Source organism: Cricetulus griseus, chromosome 6 (genome assembly GCF_003668045.3).
Source record: "Cricetulus griseus strain 17A/GY chromosome 6, alternate assembly CriGri-PICRH-1.0, whole genome shotgun sequence".
Classification (NCBI taxonomy): Eukaryota; Metazoa; Chordata; class Mammalia; order Rodentia; family Cricetidae; genus Cricetulus; species Cricetulus griseus.
Window position 1 is genome coordinate 18823487 of NC_048599.1, and position 22064 is coordinate 18845550.

The 22064-nt window shown below is 37.7% G+C and overlaps 1 protein-coding gene across 1 annotated transcript in view; it reads right to left on the reverse strand.

Moving 5' to 3' along the window:
• The window catches only part of Top1 (DNA topoisomerase I), an 84772-nt gene that overhangs the window by 34900 nt on the left and 27808 nt on the right, over positions 1-22064 (reverse strand). Inside the window, 4 exon segments of the mRNA NM_001244034.1 lie at positions 1099-1174; positions 2960-3055; positions 8283-8338; positions 10554-10677. Coding sequence (NP_001230963.1) covers positions 1099-1174; positions 2960-3055; positions 8283-8338; positions 10554-10677 — 352 coding nt within the window.

A 22064-nucleotide genomic window follows, 5' to 3' on the forward strand; every position in this document is an offset into this window, starting at 1 on the left:
TCACCATACCAGATCAAATTACTTACACCACTCCAAGATAGGGTCTCCCAAAGTGTCCCTGGGCAGCCTCAAACTCATACATCCCCCTTTCTTGGCCTCCTGTGTTGGGATTAATGGTGTGTGCCACCACACCCAGACTTAAAATTATAATTTTAAAAACCCTGTGCCCCCACTATCACTATCATTACTTTAATTTTAAATCATTAGTGCTTTAATTTTGTCCACAGCATTGACTAACTTCAGAAGGAATATAAAATTTAAAAATTCTATTCAAAAGCCCAAGTTTAAGAGCGTTAGGAATTGCTGACATCTATTTATGAAATTCCTGACTAACAACTTTTTAGTACAAGAAATTAAAAATACCAAAAAAATATTATTCTATTTAAAATATAATACCACAAGCACCAAATAAAATCCTTAGAAAAGCACTTCAACTAAAGTAAAAAAAAGTAAAGTAAAAAAGATTTTTAAAAACAATTAAAAGCTAGTAGAAGGGAGGGAGTAATGTGTATTTCAGACAAAACAAAGAACAGCATGTACTACAAACAAGAGCTCTGAAGCACAGAACTTGGTATGAAAAACAGAGGCAGCCAATATGGCTGGAGCAAGGTGAGCTCAGAAGAACAAAATGAAGGACAGGATGCAGAGGCCAGACTGAGAAGTGGTGCTCAAGAGCTTAGACTACATGCTATGACCAAGAGGGCATTCATTAAAGGACTTTAAATTAGGATAACTTCAAGATACTCTGGGGTCACTTCAAGATCTTGGCACACTCAGTGCCACAGACACAACTTGCTTCTAAAACTTCTCTCCACACTGTTACTATTACAACAAACCAATAAATTCCTAAAACTCAATTGTCTCAAGAGTTGTTTTGGGAACAATTAGATGGCTAAGCAGTTAAAAGACCCTTGCTGTCAAGCCTGATAGTTCGATTCGAGGAGAACCAACTTCTAAAAGCTATCCCCTGATTTCCACATGTGTACCATGTTGTGCAAGCACACACACAAAATTTAAAAAAAAAAAGAAAAAGAAAAGAAAAAGTTCATGTTTTTAAGATGTTTTATAAAAACCTAAACCTTAAAAACCTTTACTAACCTCCTCCTCTTCTAGCTTTCTTTTCTTCTCCTTCTTGATATCTTCTGTCTTAATTTTCTTGGGTTTATAATCAGCACTAGAAAAGGGAATACAAACATACAGTTAATGCAACTACAGCTCAAAAGTTCTCACCTATAGGATTAGGCTCTCCCAACTCTTGGAAGTGACCATAGCAGGTGTGACTGCTGTTATTCGTGAATGGGTATTCGTGAATGTTATTCGTGAATGGAACCAGTAAAGACTGGGCTAAGGACTGGAGAGATGCTCAGATGCTAAGAGCACTGGGTGCTCTTCCAAAAGACCTAGGCTTAGTTCCCTGCACACCCACTTGGGAAAGCTCACCACTGTCTATAATGCTCTTTTTACGTCTCTGTGGGCACCAGCACACATGTGGTACGTAAACAAATGCTCAAGCTCATAGACATAAAAATAAATAAATAAATAAAGCTAAAAGGAAGACAGAAACAGACTAGAGACCAATAGATGTAATCCTATAAACAGCTGCTTGATGGGGATGCTAGGAACAAAACGTGGGTCCTTCAGAAGAGCAAGCAAGCACTTATAACCACCAAGTCATTGCTGTAGCAAATATAGTTGATTTTTAATTGTTGGATACACATGTCTGAGTGTTCATACTCATGCAGAGGCCAATAGACACCCTCTGCTGTCCTCTTAAGAAATATTCTCAATCTCTTAAGCTAGACTGATTAAACAGGGAGTCCTAGGGATTTCTCCTGTCCTAGGATTATAAGCATGTTCCACCATACCTGGAACATTTCTATGTGGGCTCTGGATCAAATTCAGACCCTCATTCTTGCAAGGAAAACACTTCACCAACTGTGCTACAGCCCCAGCCATTCCATCAAAATTCAATCAAAATTTGATTATTCCTAAAGTATAATGAGCTATAGACTCAAGCCAATAAATAAGAATGCATTATCACTGGGTGACTCTAAGAAAGAGCCTTAAATAACAAGAGCAACTTTATTAATCTCTGTACTGAAGGTTCCCATATGACTCAAAAGGCAAAGATCCTAGAAAAAGAAAAATTGGGATAGAGTCTCATGTAGCCCAAGCTGGCCTCAATTCACTATGTATTCAAGAATGACTGAGTTTATGATCCTCTTGTCTCCACTTCCCAAATGCTGGTATTTTAAGCATTCACTACCACATCCAGTTTTATGTGGTGCTGGAACCAACCTATGGCTTTCTATGTGGTAGGGCAAGCATTCCACCAATTGAGTTATATCCGTAACCCAATTTTCTTAGTTTTACCTGTGGTGTAAAACTGATGATAAATTCTAAGTGATTAAAATAATTTAAACAACCTTCATTAATTTTGTATTATTTGAAATTTCTGTATTAAATATGCATATCTTTTAATAAGAAAAAACACATAACACGTAACTCCCATAAATTAATTTGCTTAGCAAACCTAATTCTTATAAATCAAAGTCTATCAATCACAAAATGCCAATTAATGTAGTTTTTGTTCATTAGAGATACACATATGTATTCTTTAAACATATACATTTGATTACATAGGAGATTTCATGAGAGACTATGATTTTTCTTCCTCCTGAAATTATGTGACTATGCTTAATATTATACGTATTAAGTTCATCCATATACATGCATAAATCTTAGCTTCATTTTTCTTTAGAGCTGAGAGTATTATATTCTATTATCAACACACATACCACATTTTCATTGTCCATTCATCTGTTGATGAACAAGGTTGATTCCATTTTTTTTTTTTTTTTTTTTTGCTATAGATAATAAGGGAGCAACAAACATTCTTTTAAAACGGAAATTTCATTAAATGTTCCTCCTCTTTAGTCAAACAGGAAGAAATACATACTCGTCCTCATCTCGAGGTCTTTTCAGTGGCTTTATATCCTCTTTTGGGGGAGCGAAATAGCCATCATCATCAGGTTCATCTTTAATTCGTGGTGGACTAAAGAGAGAAAAAAACAAAACAGCTAGTTACTGATTCTAGTTACAGAATGTCTATATTACATTAAATAACACAAAGTAGGTGCCCTGGCTAGTTTTATGTCAATTTGATACAAGCTAGAGTCTCATCTGAAAGGAAGGGGCCTCAACTGAGAAAATGCCTCCATAAGACCCAGCGATAGGTCATTTTCTTGATTAGTGACTGATGTGGGAAGGCCTAGCCCACTGTGGGTAGCACTACACTAGGCTGTCAGTCCTAGGTTCTATAAGAAAACAGGCTGAGCAAGCCTTATCAACCAAGCCCAGCCAGTAAAGTACTCCTTGGCTCTGCATCAACTTCTGTCTCCATGTTCCTGCCCAGTTTGAGTTCCTGTCCTGACTTCCTTCAATAATGAACAGTGGTATGGAAGCATACGCCAAATAGGCCTTTCCTCCTCAAGTTGCATTTGGTCATGGTGTTTCATCAAAGCATCAGTAACCCTAACCTTACCAAGGAAAGGCTAATATACACATGTATTTTCTACAATCACTTTTGTATTCTATTACAAGCTTATGAAAACCTTACTTAGGTAATACTGTCTTCATTTTACAGGTAAATGGATAACATCAGGATTCAGGATAAAGGACCTTATCTCAAATTAAGTTTTTTTTTTCTTTTTCTTTTTCCTCACCAGAAGTTAAATGCATTTGTCAGTAGGGCTCAAATCAGAAGAATAAATTTAAATTGTTTTCTTAACTTACACGAAGGATCTACTACTATGTATGTGACTCATGCCCCACAAATGACCCTGTTTTAACAAAGCATAATTAAATACAGCCTCTACAAGGAAAGAAAGAAAACCTGACTGCCTAAGCATGGTATGATAAAATGGTGATATGGCAATGGCATACATATTTTATTCAGTAGTACAGAAAAATAACCAGTCATACAAAATACAACAAAAAGCTAGGTGCTAAACAAGTACCAGAATAAAGGAAAAGTTATTCAAATTAAGTCAAACCTTCCACTGTTCCAACTTGCTGGTTAGGTTTTTTTTACTTCACACAAAACATGTCTAAAATCTTTTGCTAAGACTATGTCCTCTGAAAATAAAGATGACAAAGATTTTAAGATAGAAGATCAGAAATTTCCTGTGTGTAAAATGATGAAGAACAAGAACCATGATAAGAAAGAACATACTTTGGATGCTGGGGGTAGAGTACTATGAATTTAAGATGAAAGACAAACAATAAACCTACCTTATATTCTAAAAATACACTGGGGAAAGGTAGAAGACTACAAGGTCTGGAGGGAGCACTCAGTGTTAAGAACACACGATGCTCTTTCAGATATCTGGGTTTCATTCACATCACTTATATCAGCTGACACAACTGCCTCAACTACAGGGCAAACAGCACCCTCATCTGGCCTCCACAGGCACAAACACACATGGCATATGTGCTCATACCCACATCCACAATCTCTAAACAGTATTGGACAAATGGCTCATCAGTTAAAAGCACTGGCTGTTTTTCCAGAGTACCCACGTTCAATTCCAAACATGGCAGCACATAACTCCTGTTCCAGAGGATCTGTTCCTTTCATTTGGACTCTGTGAGCAGCAGTCATCCACACAGCCAAAATACCCATACACATAAAATTTAAGTAAATTCTAATAAAAACAACAAAGCTGAGCATCAGGCTGGAGAGATGGCTCAGTGGACAAGAGCATCGGCAGCTCTTCTAAGAGGTCCTGAGTTCAATTCCCAGAAACTACATCTATAATGAGATATGATGCCCTATTTTGGCCTGCATGGATGCATGCAGATAGAGCACCATAAACATGTAATAAGTAAATCTAAAAATTATCTAAGGAAAAAAAAAGCAGAGCATTGTAGCACATGCTTTTAATCCTAGCACTCAAGAGGCAGACACAGGTCAATCTCTGAGTTCGAGGCCAGCCTGGTCTACAGAGTGAGTTCCAAAATAGACAGGGCTACATAGTGAGAACCTGTATTGAACCCTGCTCCATGAACACCCCCCACACAAATTATAACAGATAAATTCCTAGACATATTAAATGAAGAAGCTATAAACAAGTTCAACAGATCTATAACAAGAAAGAGACTGAAGCAGGAGTCTCCCAATAAACTACCCAAGATTATATAAATTCACTGCCATTTTCTACCAGATCTTTAAAGATATTAACACCAATGCTCTTCAAACTGATCAGAAAAGAAAACAAACACTTGCAAAACATACCAAGATATCAAAACCAAATAAGGAAATAAAAAATTATAAACCAATTTCCCTGATAAACATAGATGAAAAATTCTCAAATATTTGTAAACCATATTTAAGATCACATTTAAAATATACTACTCCACAATGGAAGAATGGTTTAACACCTATAAGTCATTAAATGCAGTTACAGAATACACATTTACTTAGGACAGAAATCACATGATCATCTCAATGATGCAGACAAAGTTCAACAGCCCTTCATGATAAAAGCTCTGAACAGGAATATAAGGAACACTCCCCAACATAATAAAGGCCATATATATGACAAACTTAAAGCCAATGTTATACTAACTGGGAAAAAACTGAAAACATTTCCTCTAAAATCAGGACCAAGAGAAGAGGGTCCACTCTCTCTACAGCTTACAGCAGTAAGAAACAAAAAGATACAAGTAAGAAAGGAAGAAGTCAAAGCATGCTATTTGCAGACAATGAGCCCTTATTCAAAGATCCTAAAGACTCCACCAGGAAATGACACACAAAAATCAGTAGCCTTCTTATATACCAATAATGAACTGGAATTACTCAGGAAATTGGAGGAGGGGAATCCCTATTCTAGTAATAGCTTAAAATTCTAGTAATAGCTTAAAAACAAACAAACAAGCTGGGTGATGGTGGTGCATGCCTTTAGGCCTACATAGCAAGTTCCAAGCCAACAAGGGACCCTGTGTAGGGTAGGAATAAACTAACAAAGGTAGCAAGAAGACAACCTGTATAATGAACACTAACATTCTGAATAGACTGAAGACAACACTAGAAAATGCAAAGACTAGGCAAAACTCCGTATTGGTAAAATTAGTACTGTGAACATAACTATATGAAAAAGTTATCTACAGATTTAATGTGATCCCTATCAAAATTCCAATGACAGTCTTCACAGACCTAGAAAAAAAACAAAAAACAAACCACCAACCATAAAATGTATATGTCAGCACAAAAGTTCCCGTACAAAGAAATATTAAGCAGGAAGAAAAACACTAGAGGCATAGTACCTGATCTCAAACTCTATATTAGAGACCATGGTAACAAAAATAGCATAAAACAAGCATTGTAGACCAATGGGATAAAAAAGGATCTAGAACAAACCCACAAAGCTACAGCCACCTCATTTTTATCAAAGTATTTGGAGAAAATGCAATCTCTTCAACAAATGATGCTTGAAAAACTAGATATTTATCTATTGTCCTGCACAAAAATTAATTCAAAACAGATCAAAGACCTTAATGAAGTATCTGAAATTCTAAAACTGTCTGAGGAAAACTTCCAAAATAGAGATAGGAATAAGCAATAAGTTTTTGGAAAGAGCCCCCATAGTTTATGAAGTAATTGCCAAGAACTGACAAATGGGATTACATGAGATTAAAAAGCACCTGTATTACCAAAATAAGAGTCAGAGAGAGGTGACAGCTTACAATAGGTGAAAATATTTGCCAACTATAATCTACAAAGAACTCTAAAAAACATTCATCAATAAATAAGCATGTGAACATAGCCTCAAAACCCAGCAATAAATACTTGAAAATCCTTAGTCATTAGGGAAATGAAAATTAAAATCATCCCAGTCAGAACAACTATCAAAAGGAAAAAGAAAAAAAAGAAAATGCAACAAATGCTAGTGAGGATGTAAACTGATAGGCCACCATGGAAGAAATGCCACTCAACAAGATGATGGGACAGACTTAGTTGACTTCCTAGAGGAAGCCTTACCCTCTCCGAGGAGCAGATGGGGGGGATAGGGAAGGGGGTAAGTGGAGGGATGGGAAGGAGAAGAGAGGGAACTGGGGTTGAAATGTAAAAAATTAATAAATTTTAAAAAAGAAAAGAAATGCCACTTCTACATCTGTTCCTCCTTCTAATCCCAATCAATTACAATGCCCCGGAGATACAAAAGTAACACTGCAATACCCAACTAGATCAAAGTAACTGTTCCATCTTAAGATTGTCATATGTGACTTTTAAAACAGATAGCAAGGGTTTGCTATACTTCAAGAAGTTCTAAAACAATTTACCAAAAAAGAAAAAAGTTCTAGTGAAGCATCTGAATTTTCTATAACTTACTGCTAGCAAGTGGCTGCAGCAAAGTGAATCAGAGGCCAGTGGCTAGAAGCACATGTTCTTGACCATTCTAACTCCCAAACTCTGTGAATGAACTCAGGACAACACAGTAAGTCCAAAGAATCTATTCAGATCTTAGTTTAAGGAAAATCTCGCATGGTCTCTGGGAAGAAATTAGACATCATAAGTTTCAATCAATTTAAGAAACAGAATCCTGAAGATAGCTTGTAGGATGCTTCTGCATTCTTAAACTAATTATGAAACACCCTGCCCTGCAGAGGGCACCTGCTTCTCTTTCTCTGAAATGCCTGGATACATGCATGGCACAGTCTCAAAATGAAACTGAAAGTTTCAAGACTCAGAGAAGCAAACCTCTCAAAACTCTTTGGCTCACTTGAGTAAGGCGAATGCTTCGAAAACTCCCTAACAAATCCATGACAATATATAATTTGATTTTAAATTAAGTCCAATAAGGTTCTCTATTGTAAGTCTTATAGTATTAAGAAGGAGTAATTCATAGTAGACTAAGAAATTCCATAATTACTACCAAGGAGTTTCTTTTGAAATATTGGGGAATAGCAGTGAGGTTACACTGTGGATACGCTAAAAATCCATAATCTATATACACAGTCTAAAATAGAAAATTTTGTGGTATGCCTATACCTCAACTTTTAAAAGTCTTAACCTGACAGCCTTCCCTGTTTCTAAACTTTCCCGATAAGTGCTGTTCAGTCTCGTAACTAGAACTGTAAAAACCCAAGCTGGCCTAGGTCAAGTTTTACTACTGACTTTGTTTTGAACCATCAAGCTGGCTAGGACAGTATGTGTTGGAAAAGCATAGATACCACCATGAGGAGTCAACCAGAAAAGTTACCATAACAGAAGACCTTACCTAGAGAAGCCATTTTCCTTCTCCTTCTTTATTTTTGCATCCCCGGAGGCTCTAATCTGCAAGGTAAAAACCATAGCAATTCAGTAAATGCTGTGAAAGTATTAAATACTAAAACAAAACAAATCTCTTATTCAAGAATATTACCATCAACTGGGGAGAGGGTTTAAGACTTGTGTTAGCACATATTAATTATACATAAAACAGGTTTCATTATGGCATTTATAAAAGTTTCTGAGGTACTCTGATCTATCCATAGCTCATCATCCAAGTCCCACTGATCCCCTTCCCTTTACCAACCAATCCTTTTCACTGCCACAGCTTGTCTTCTTTCTTTTTGGGTGTCTCATTGAGTTGAATGAGGATTGCTTACAGGAGTACAGGCACCTCACCCAGTGCCTACACCACTGAAGAAAATGTCTTTCCTCTACTAACCATTAATGGATGTTAAGTCTTGAAGAAGGAATGAGGCCTCATGAGTCCCTACCCTCCTCTAAGACATGCTGATCTGCCCACTACTGAACATGTCTTGTAATAATCACAGTGGTTGACTGTTTGGGAAGGCCAAGGCCATGCCAGGCTATTCTGGAGCATCTTGATCCTGGACTGACTCTTTTCGTTAGCAAAACTATGGCGGGTCAACTAAAGACCTTGACTTTTTCCCACATTGGTTTTGACAATTCTAGGTGAAATTGACTGAGAAAGGTCTTACTTAAAACAGCAACTTTAAAAAAAAATTTTTTTTTTAAAGATTATTACTTATAATGTATAGTGTTCTGCCTGTATGTATCCATACAGGCCACAAGAGGGCACAGATTGTTGTGAGCCACCATGTGGTTGCTGGGAATTGAACTCAGGACTCTCTAGCCCCAAAACAGCAACTTTCTTTTTTCTTTTTGGTTTTTAGAGACAGGGTTTCTCTGTATTGCTTTGGAGATTGTCCTGGAACCCGCTCTGTAGACCAAGCTGAACTCACAGAGATCCACCTGCCTCTGCCTCCCAAGTGCTGGGATTAAAGGCATGAGCTACGAACACCCAGCCAAAACAGCAATTTTTGTTTGTTTGTTTTGTTTTTCGAGACAGGGTTTCTCTGTGTAGCTTTGGCGCCTATCCTGGCACTCGCTCTGGAGACCAGGCTGACCTCGAACTCACAGAGATCCGCCTGCCTCTGCCTCCCGAGTGCTGGGATTAAAGGCGTGCACCACCAACGCCCAGATAAAAACAGCAACTTTTTAATCTTAAAATAATAGTGATTTCATTTCCCCAATAAACATATTTACTACTCAAAATTTGCTGCTGGCAGTGCAGAGAAAATAAACACCAAATCAAAAGAGAATGGACTAGTCTATCTCCTGCCCGCTCTGATTTAGGCAGAATTCTATTTTCCCCATCTCCTTCAACTTTCTTTTTTGTGCTTGCTAGGAAAAATTAGATCTTTCAAAAATCTTCACACATACACACAAAGGGATGCCTCTCAGCTCTATATCCACTGGTCTCTCTGGAAAGGCACAAAACAATCAGTACACTGGTACTTCAGAGAAAGCTGAGGACAGCAAGTCAGGAGTGAACAAGGTATATTGTTCCACATTCTCCTTGTTCCACATTCTCACCATGTCTGAGTTTTTCATTCCAAGAATCTTCAATCTTTCTTTTTTTGAGACAGGGATACATCCCAGGATGAAAAATCACATTGAACTCACTCAGTAGCCCAGATGACTTTGAATTACTATTACTCTTGTCTCCACCTCCCAAATGCTGGGATTATGGGCATGTACCAATACACCTGGTATAGGTGGTGCTGGAAATCAAACCAAAGTCTTCCTGCATACTAGTCAAACACTCTACACCACGTAGGTACATACCCAACCTCAGAATCTTCAATCTTCACCAAAAGGAGACCCAATAAAGCTTTAGGCCTTCTTCCAAAAACAGAACTTTCCCTAATACAGAAAGATGATGTCTCCAGAAACTATACCCTCGTAGTGTAAAAAAAAGACCCGGTGGTAAATGATTTGATTTTCACAGTTTCAACAGGTTGACTCTAAAGTCTTTTTTAGGGAAGAAGTGGGGAGTTTAGTGAATACATTGCAAAGAAGCAGTCGGCTGGGCAGTAACTACAGTACTGCCTGCTAACTCTGAAGTCTTCCTACAGACTGTTGTACTCCCAATGTCAAGGGTATATACAAAGGTACTTTCATTATCTGCTTCTAAAGTGATCAAAATAAAAGTACATCTTGACTTCCCCCTTTTTTCCCCTAAAGCAAAGTTATATACCTTTTCCTCCTTTCGTTTTTCCTTGTCTCTGTCTTTATGTTTGTCTTTATGTTTTTCTGAGCTTCCATCTTTGTGTTTGGTTTTCTCTTTCTCTTTATGTTTCTTTTCAGAATCTTTATGTTCACTGTTAAAAATAAGACATAAAGGGTTAGCCTAGAGTTAAGACCACAAGATCAACTTAAAAAACATAACCATGAAAACCTGTAATGCTTGGACAGTCCTGACAAAAGGTTAAAGGCTGTTGCTGTATTAGAGGTCCCTCCTGGGTTAGTTCACCAAGTGTAACCAAAACACAAAAAGAAATCATCGGGATTTTGTTTTGATCTCCCCTCAGTGCCTAGGTAAAAGCTGTGCTGGGACAAGAGCCCATGATGAACCAGAGGGACAAAGAAGTATACCCAGTGTGTAACTGCACTGCTGTTACAGGGAACAACTGGGAAGGAGAAAACATTCCATGGTATAACATTACTTCATGACTCTGTGAGGATGGCACAGGTCAAATGAGTCCTGAGAGATGGTGCCCCTTGACATGTTGACTCAGCAACTTAGAAATAAGGTTGCTAAAGTCCTGAACAAAGTCACTTGTTTCTTGTCGTCACAGAAGCTTCTTTAGGACTCCTTTATAGTTGCCATATATTATCTGAGAATTTGGAGTTCTCCACTTTTGGGTTCTTACTCTAATTAATAAAAGAACTTGAAACAGACTCAGAAGGAAGCTTAGGGCACTCAAGTAGAAAATCTTGGTACCTGCCAGAGAAAGGTAGAAAGAGAAGACAACAGAAAGCCATGCTGTTTAATTAGGCCAACATGTTCAGGAATGTAGGTCCAGAAATAGTCCCATGGCGATCGAACAAGCAGCTCCATGGCAGAAAGGGTGTGGGGGAGTGTCTCAGAGAACAAGTGAAAAAGCCCAGAGTTGTCAGAGAAAACATGTCCAGACTTTTGGACAGTGTATCAAAGAAAAACAGATTGAAAATTAAAAGGGAAAAGTAAAGCTTTTCTAAATTAGGTCCCACAGAAGCAGGCAGATAACTACATAATGGAAGCTCTACAAGTGACTGAATCCAGAACATTCTTTAAAAGCGACAGAATATACAGCAAGTTTAGTGTTATTCCTATAACTTCCTAATAACAAAAAATACAATGACAGTTTTGTCTCCAACAATCACATCTAATGTAGGAGGATTCAACCCACTTTACCCAAAATGTATTTGGTGGCTATGCCAGACTCAAGACAAAATGTTGTAAAGTGAATGGCTCAACCAACATACTGAAAGTTTTCCCACTAGCTTCTTTTAACTAGGAAGGACTAGTTATTTCTAGATAAAGTTTATGAATCCTGCTTGCCTCTTCCACATAGTAAGACCCATCTGAAATCAAGGACAAGTTCTATGTTCATTATTTCCAAGTCTTGCTTTGAAACAGAGACGTTTATACTAGCAGCACTGTAAAAATACAATTCCTATTTTGGAAATCAAAATATTACTTTATAAGGCAAGAGCCATTAAAATGATCATACACAGTCATATAGGATCTATCTTCAGAAATTTATTTTATGGAAATAATGTTAAATAAAGATGTTTATTTTGGTATTTAGCAAAGTAACTAAAAGGAAAAAGAAAATGGGAAAATGGGAAAATGGATAGAATCTAAAGATTAAACAAGAGAGGAAATTGTTTTATTTCAAATTATGTAACTATTAAGAAATATTTGTTGGCTTACTATAAGTATACATACAGAATATTCCTAGCAGATGTATGCAAAATGCCTTTGACTGTAAATGTAGACAGAAATAGAGACTAGCAGCAAAAACCACATGCTAAAGAACAATGCAGTTATTTTCTCCTATATACCTGGCTGAACAGTTAAAGCATTTGCTCATTGCAGGAGCTGACGGATTCCATAGCTAAGCAAACAGAACTCAAGTTCAATGATATGAATTGGGGGTTCATCCCAGGTGCAGGAGTGCTAATAGTAAGCCCAACCAACAGGGATAGTCAGTCAGGCCTCTGAAGTTTATGAGCTCATTTGCCACTTGTTTAACTCAGAGCAAAAAAATCAGGCTTCACTGGCAATGATCTCAAGAGGCCCTATAAGTTTCCTCTAAAACTGTTTCAAGGATATTTGTCTATAAAGACAAAAACAGGACAAAAGGTAATGGTATTAAATTAAACCAAGTCACAAAATATGGGTCAGATCACCCAATGTTACACCCACCTCTATGCACAAAAGTAGCATAGCTAAGACTGAGGCATCTGGGTTATAAGGACAGACTCTAAGAACTCTAACCAGAAGGGAAGACTAGCAGAAACAGTACTACAGGTACAGAAGAAATGCAGGTACTGTGACAGATGAGAGGAAATGCCCCTTTGCCTTGTTAACATATTCCTCCCTCATTTACATTCTCCTCCGGCTCTCATTAGCTGTTATTTATGAGTTATACATATAAACTACAGGCCTCTACATCAGCAAACCTTTCAGCTCATAAAGGTTGAATGGCACCGAGAATACTGATGGCACACAGTGACCACATTTCTCCACTAACAGTATTATCACTTACTTGCTGTGTTCTTGTATGTTTCTACTAAAGTGCAATTTTTGTTCGTTCGTTTGTTCGTTTGTTTGTTTGTTTGTTCTGTTTTTCAAGACAGGGTTTCTCTGTGTAACAGCCCTAGCTGTCCTGGAACTAGCTCTATAGACCAGGCTGGCTTCAAACTCAAAGAGATCCGCCTGCCTCCGCCTCCTGAATGCTGGGATTAAAGGCATGTGCCACCATTGCCCCGCCCAAAGTAAAATGTTGTATAAAAAAATTTATCCCATAACCAGTATAAAAAATTAATCCTTGGCATTAGAGAGATGGCTCAAAGATTAACAGCACTGGCTGTCTTCCACAGGTCCTGAGTTCAATTTCCAGCAACTACATGGTGACTCACAACCATGAGATCTGGTGCCCTCTTCTGGCATGAAGGCATACATACATACAGAACAGTGTACATGTAATAAATCTAAAAAAGAATTTAACATATAAAGATGTTGCTGAGCCTAAAGCCTGACTCATTAGATGGCATATACCTAATAATATACAGTTTTGTTGTTACTGTGTTTACCTTCTATTATAAAAGTAGTATAATAAAGAAAAAAAGCCTATAACAAAGTCTAAACACTTAATCTCCTACATAAATTTTATATAAAAGCAAACTCTGGAAACAAATGCAGTCATCTGGGCTGGCTACAGATGTGCCTGACTGTAGGCATGTTCAGAATGACGTAATGGGACTGCGTTTTCAGTTTCGGTTTCTCTTTGCTTGTTGCTGGACAGACCTCTACCACGCCAGCTGGCTAGATTGCTCTGTAAGTAAGGCTTTTCCTTATTAAATACCCTTATATTTCTACCTGACTCCGTATTGGTAATTTCCCACTATAATCTTAATGATGACTATATCTTCTCTCCACACTATCCTCTAAAGAAGCATTGTACTTGGTTTTTAATGTTAGGTAGGAAAGTAGGTGTGTGGGGGGGTGTGTACACAAGTGTATGCACCAGTGCATGTGTGTGTTTTGGGTTTTTGCTTGTCTTTGCCATGAAGCCTTACTATGTAAACCTGTCTAGCCTGAAACTTACGATGTAGACTGGGCTAGCCTTCAGCTGGGATTAAAGGCATGCACCACATAATGGCCGTACTTATTTTTACAACCCTTATTGTACTCAATTTTGTAATAATCCTGAGAGGCAAGTTTTACTTTCTTTTAGACTAATTTACACACAGAGGAAATGGTAGTTTAAAAACTAATGCAAATCTTGTTAGAGAGAAGCAATACTAGCATTAAACTTGGTATTTCCATTTAGAACTTTGGAGTACTCCTAGTACACTGTTATCACCTTTCCACTTAAATACTATTTAAAATGTTTGTTTGTTTTCTTATTATGTATGGGCATTTTGCCTGCATGTATGTCTACACAATGTGCACTCTCAGTGTCTGAGGAAGACAGAGGAGAGAGTCAGATCTCCTGGGGCTAAAGTTATACAGGTTATGAGCTGGGTCCTCTGGAAGAGTAGTAAATACTCTTAACTGCAGAGCCATCTCTCCAGCCCCAGATAATCACATTTCCACTTACTTTATATTATCATTTAAAGGAGACTGTATAGAAGATTTGACATATTACCTTCTGTACACTGTGTGAATATATGTTGCTATGATTGGTTTAACATACAAGTAGACTGGCCAATAGCTGATGAGGATAAAGTTAGGAAGGAAAGCCAAACTGAGAATGATGAAATGAAGAACAGAGTCAGTGAGTTACCAAACTCTCAGATGAGCACACCGTTCTGAGAAAAGGTACTAAACCAAATGGCAAAGCATTGGTAAGAAATACAGGTTAATCTAACAACAAGCCTGAGCTACTGGCCAAGCATTTACAATTTATATTAAGTCTCTGAGTCGGTTATTTGGGAAACAAGGCTGCCAGGTATTTGGAAATAGGTGGTCGGGACAGGAAAATTCCACCAACACTAAGGTCATTAATATCTTGCCACCAAGTAGATACTTTCTAAAACAGAAGTCTTCAATACTTGAAAGGATCAAACCTTTGTAACTGCTTCCTATGAAAATATAAATGGCTAATTAGATGCTTCAGCTCCATCTTCCCTTACATATTATACCATTCTACCCAATTATTATTATTTGCTTTTACTTTTTTTGTTTTGTTTTTTGTTTTTTGAGAAAGGGTTTCTCTGTGTAACAGTCCTGTAACTCGTTTTGTAGACCAGCCTGGCCTTGAACTCAGAAATCTGCCTGCCCTGCCCCCCAAGTGCTGGGATTTAAGGTGTGCATGACCACTGCCAGCCGCCAATTTTCTTAATGAAAGTAATTAAAGTAAACAGCATGTCTAGACCTAAATGGAACATACATACATACATACATTACACATATATGACAACCTCCTCTTCTAAAGGCTCAGAGTCATTACAGAAGAGAGGGCAGAAAGGGTGTACTAAGAGGCAGGGGTGGTAGAACACATATTCTCTTAAGAACTAATAATTAAAAAGAGAAAGATAATGAACAGAAAAGACTTAAAGCCTTCTTTTTATAATGTTCATGCTTGTATTATGCCTCAACCAGTTGAATTCCAAAATAATGATGAAGAGGATGGAAGAAAGTAGCCCATGCTATTTTTAAAGTGAGACCTCTGGTCTGTGACTCTCATAGGAGCTAAGCAAACAAAAGATTGACCAGCATTTCTTTAAAGCATGTATTTAGACAGAAGGTAAGAGAACGGACAAGCAAGGAGATGCCAGTAAGAAGCCAGGAAGATAAGGCATTTCTCCCTTGCAATTAGAAAATTATTTAATTTTGTAAGGAAAATTTAAAAGGGGGGTGGAATCTTGCAAACCTGGAGTCTGATATTCTGGGAAGCTAGATGTTGGCTATGGGAAGACATCAAAATCTGTTCTTTATGGACAATTAAGGTGTTTTAGCAAATAGAAGAATAGTAGCATATAATACATACACATCTTGTTATAACAATACCCTGAAATAAGTACTGGTATCTCCAGTGTGACCTGCTATGTTAACTCCTGCTACCATGACTGGTGACCCACAGTAATGGACTGTAACCTGGAACTGTGAGCTGAAATAAACTGTAGTGGTCCCCACCACCACCAAAAAAAGGTACCGGTATCTCCACTTCACACATCTGGAAATTAAAACACAGAAAATTCAAGTAACTTGCTCAGAGAGAACCATTTATATGAGAAAGAATGAGGACTTCAACTCGGGCAGTCTGGCTCCAGAGTCATGAAAGTGACCATTCTATTACTTCCCAAACAAAGCAAGCGACAAATAAATAAATAAATAAATAAATAAATAAATAAATAAATAAATACTATTAGGTTTAATGGAGATCTACTCATCTTCTGTGAATAGGACTTAACTACTGATGCTTGCCAACTATGCAAAGCAGCAGACCCTGAAGGTCACTGACAATTGAATCTTGGGTACTCCTACAAGAGAGTTAAGTCTAACTTCTAAGCTACAGAAGGAACAAAATTAATGGCTTTTCAAGGAAACAGGCAGCTAAATAAAGCTTAAATGCTTTAAATGAAACTATTCCAGGTAACTTCAAAGTTGTCTCTGGGAAAATAGTGCAGCGGCTTTCAAAAAGCTCTAAGGCACAGTGGCTGCTTAATATCCACCATCATTTGTGGTGATATTATTGTTTGTAAATCATTAAAGCCATTGGAGATCAAAATAGCAAAGCAGCCATACTAGTTACCCATAGAAGTCAGGCACACACCTTTAATCTCAAGTTTAAGAGGCAGACAGATCTCTGTTAGCTCAAGGCCACAATGTCTATGGGAAATTGACCCAGTCCTAAAAGAAACTGCTCACACAAAGGTGATTTCAGCACCTGGGACCACACACCTTTAATCCCAGCAACAGGGAGGTAGAGACAGGAGGATATGGCTAGGCAGAGAAAGGAATAAAGAGGAGGAGACAGGAATTAAGAGTCTTTTGCCTCTGAGGATTTGTGGGGACAGGATTGCCATTTCAGCTGGGTAGAGATAAGATCTACTGGCTTGGCTGCTTCGCTTCTCTAATCTACAGCTGAACCTCAGTATCTGTCCCTGGATCTTAGTGTCACAATCATTAGTCTACTAGGCAAAACCATAAGGACTCTGCTCTTTAGAATTACCACAGTTGTCCACCTTGGATCTGAAAACCAGATAGTACCCAACTCCATATACAGGGGTGGAGTAGAGGTTGTTATTTCTTATACAAGCATATCTATAATAAAATTTGATCTATAAACTAGGTATATTAGGGATTAGATCAACAATAACAATTTTCTATAACTCTCAGCACTCCCTCTGCTTCGAGAACTTTACCTTTCACTTACAATAAACACTTTACTTCTTGTTTTGATATATACTAATTGCTACATCACTATTCTCACACTTAAAAGCATTAGGTAAAATAAAGGTAAACTGAACTATGATGTCTTGGTAGATGATCTTCAGGCAAACTACTGACAACTACTGACAAACACGAAGAGAATACATAAATAGCCAGGATATATACTAGATAGAGATGAATAGAGTCCCAGGGATGTATTTCTTGAAAGTACTCAGAAAGTCATACAATTTGAAACATGTGCAGAGTGAGTGGTCATAACTATGTAATCCCAACAAGAAGCTCTTCAGTTTGAAGCCAGCCTGGGTAACCATCTCAAAGCAAACAAAACTATTTATCACTAGGAATTTTCCATTAGTATAGTTTGGACTTCTTGTCTGAAGAAGATCATAGAAAGTTTGTGGCCCAGAGAGGAATACTGTGTGTAATTACAGAAAATTAAAGTAAAATGGAATTAATTAAAGTAAAAAGAACTATTATTCTTTTGTTTTCCTGCTGGAAGAAAAAAGGATGTACCACTCAAAAAATTCCTAATCAATGTAAATTCTAACCTTCTCCATCCAAAGTTCCACATCTTTGGCATTTTGGTTTTGAGTCACAGCATTTAATGGGTATATTATTATAACAAGCCACCCAAGTATCCAACACAGGAACCTTTTCTGTACTATGAAGTCCCCCTTCTAAACTGTTTCCAATTGCTTCTTCCTCCCTTTAAAATCAAGCACTAACTTCTTTAAACAGTTTTCAGTAGGTAGTTTGCCACAAGCCAACATTAACTAAGTTATCCTAATTGGATTCCTTCCAAAACAAAATGCATGCTACAACAGTAATGTGTCTTGTTTGTGCTTTGTTTATGACAATAAACTTAGGGCTTGTGTGCACTAGGAAAGCACTACCACAGAACTACACCCCCTAACACTTTCCATGCTTTTCTCACCATCTGGAATACCCTTTTATTATATTTGAGGCAGTTATAGCTTAGTTTGGCCTGAAACTTGGTGACTCTCCTTGCCATTGCCTCCCCAAAGCCAAGTCCCACTGTGCCCAGAAGGAATACCTCTTTTTCTAGCCATTACCTTTCCTCCTTTTGTGATCATCAACTATTTTCAGGGGCTAGTTTCATTTGTAGTCTGTGAGCTGGGCATGGGATTAAAGGTCACACACCTTTAATCTCAGCACTGGAGAGGCAGAGACAAGTGGGTCTGAGCTCAAGGTCAGCCAAGTCTACAGAGCTACACAGAAACCCTGTCTCAAAAAAACCAAATTTGCCTCCACCATGAAATCTTAAAAGCAATGATTAGTATTCACTACAAGAAGGGTAGAAATAACTGAAAATGCCATAGCTCTAAATTAGATGTATCAATAATTAACTACCGAATTAGATCCCACTACAAAAACTGACAGCTGCAATTTATTTACATGATCTTCTATTAGGCTTTGTGGTAACTGACACTGTCACCATCATTATCTTAATTACTTAGCACGTTACAGTTTATATAATGAGCTATCATGTATGTAAACAAATCCAAACGCTTGCCAAGGCAGGTACTGTTATCCACAATCAACCAAAAGAGAAAAAAACAAAGAAGCTGAAAGCTTGGATTAGGACAGAACTTGGCCTTTTGTTTTATGGTGCTTTTCAATATCACACACCTACTAATAAAGAAAATCTGACTACAAATGACTAAGAGAGCTGTCTGGTCAGACTATAAGCCCAGTAGTACCTTGGGAGTTAGAAAAACAGTTCTTTTCTTTCAAAGTGTTTTTTAAAAATCTGAACTGTAAAAATGTGACTACTCTGTCCTAGTTTTGCTTTCTATTGCTGTGAAACACTGATCCAATGGAATCTGGGTAAGAAGAAATGGTTTATTTGGCTAACATGTCTTAGGTCACAATCCATTGAAGGAAGCCAAAGCAGAAGAAGTCAAGTAAAAGCCATGGAGGAATGCTGCTTACTGGCCTACTCTGCAGGGCTTGCCCAGCCTACTTTCTTAGACAATTCCAGGGATGGCACAGCCTATAGTAGGTTGGGCCTTCTAACATCAATCATTAATCAAAAACATGTCCCCCAGGCATGCCTACAAACAGATTCTATGGAAGCATTTTCAATTTCCCAACTGAGGTTCCTTTTTTCCAAATGACTGTAACTCATGCAAGTTCACAAAAAGTAACCAGCATATAATCATAGATGCATTATCAAGAAATTAATAAGGACTTGAGAGATGGTTGTTAAGAGCACCTGCTGATCTTGCAGAGGACCTGGGTTTAGTTCCTAACACCCACATGGTGGCTCCCAACCATCCACATGACTCCAGTTCCAGGGGATTTGATGCCCTCTTCTCACCTTTTGGGAACACCAGACACGCATGTGACACACATATATAGATGCAGGCAGAATACATATAAAGTATATCTCAAACTCAAACACACACACACACACACACACACACACACACCACACACACACACACACACACACACACACACACACACACACACACACACACACACACACACACACACACACACACACACACACACACACACACACACACACACACACACACACAGAAAGAGATGGCTCAGAGGTTAAGAACATTGACTGCTCTTCCAAAGGTCCTGAGTTCAACTCCCAGCAACCACATGGTGGCTCAAAACCATCTATAATGAGATCTGGTGCCCTCTTTTGGCCTGCAAGTGTACATGCAGACAAAACACTGTATACATAATAATAAAACAAACACACACACCCAAAAAAAAAAAAAAAAAAACTTAGGGAAACACCTGTCAATGATGGAGTATGCCTTTTATCCCAGCACTTGGGAGGCAGAGGCAGGCAGATCTGAGTTCGAGACCAGACTGGTCTACAGAGTGAGTTTCCTGGACAGCCAGGGCTGTTACACAGAGAAAAAACCCTATCTTGGAAAAAAAAACCAGAGAAACAAAACAAAAACTTAGGGAACCTACTACATGCTTAGGAGGACTTGTTTTTGGGTAAGTTGGCTACACAACTGACTTTGTTTAGGCAGGGAATTTATTATTTTTTTAATGAATAATCTACTGGGGATGTTGGAGTCACAACTTTTGAACAAATGAAATCATCTTCATTTTTTTGCTACCTTGTTGTACACCTTTAGTGAAATGAAATAACCAAGGTGAGGGGGACCCCATCAGGTTTGAAAGAAATACAGTTCTCCTGTTTATATACTGTTACTGCACAGGAATGTAATTCCTGGACTTGCGTCCAAAGTGCAATCTGATGACAAATAATCAATGCTACTATCTAGATGAGGGGACACAGAAATACATTTGCTCTCTAAGATAACAGCTGAAATGAGGATAACTGTCACAAAGTTAACTAGGCTGTCAGAAAGAAAAACCAAAACAAAATAAAAATTTGTAAGCATTCTGAAAGAGGGCATCCTAAGTCTTAAGTTATTCTAGGCTTCAGAATAATGACTCTGCAGCAACAGAAAACTAAAGAAACCTCACACTACTAAGAACATCAGCAATCACTTAAACAGAAACAGAAACACGGTACACTAGTATAATAGAGAGTATAGTAGAGTATACTCTCTACTATACTACTATGTAGTAGAGTATAATCTTTACATTTGCTTTGTTGCAAAAAACTATGTCTGGGGAATGGTCAAAACAGGAAGCACTTGTAAACTTCCTTACAAGGTATCTGCTTAACTGGCCTCCTAAACTTAGCCACATACGAATTAGAGACTTACAGCCACAGAAACTGTAAGCTATTTCCATGCTTTCTGGCAAAAAGACTACTAGTTTATTATTTCCATGAAAATATAAGTGTGCTAAAAGACAAGAGTATATACCAAAATCTGCCTAAATCTAGACTAGACATGGTGGCATTGGCTAAAATTATTAATTCAAAATTCTAATTGTTTATGTGTGCATATTTTGAGGTTCTGATAATACTACAGAAACAGATGTAATTGTTATGGCCTCTGTATCATCATGAAATAAGGTGTTTTAATCCTTGGCAATATTCTTTGCTCTCAAATCTACTTTGGTAGATATTACTATCAGCTGGACAAATGTAAACTGGAGAAGGCAAGATGTACAAGAACCAAAATTCATTTCAAGTGCTGAGATTAATATTAAGAGTAAACAAAATAGGGATCTGGAGAGATGGCTCAGAGGTCAAGGGCTCTCTAGCTGCTCTTCCAAAGGTCCTGAGTTCAATTCCCAGTACCCACATGGTGGCTCACAACCACCTATAGTGGGATCTGATGCGCTCTTCTGACATAAAGTCATACATGCAGATAGGTTACTCATATACATAAAATAAATAAGTAAACTTTAAAAAAGAGTAAGCAAAATAAACTAGCTGATCAAGTTATAATAAATGAACTGTGTAGTGGGAAAGAAAATCAGGAGGGGTACATGATTTGGGAAGAAATGTTCTCCCTAGAGACTATTACACTGGTTATTTTAATGATTCACATATAACTTATTGCAAAAGATAGAAATTTTCTATCTACTGACAGTAAGGCAAACTAGTGAAGTAGTTTTAAAATGAAGTTTAAAATAAAAATATAGCTTTAAAATCTAGGAAACAATGACATCAAATCA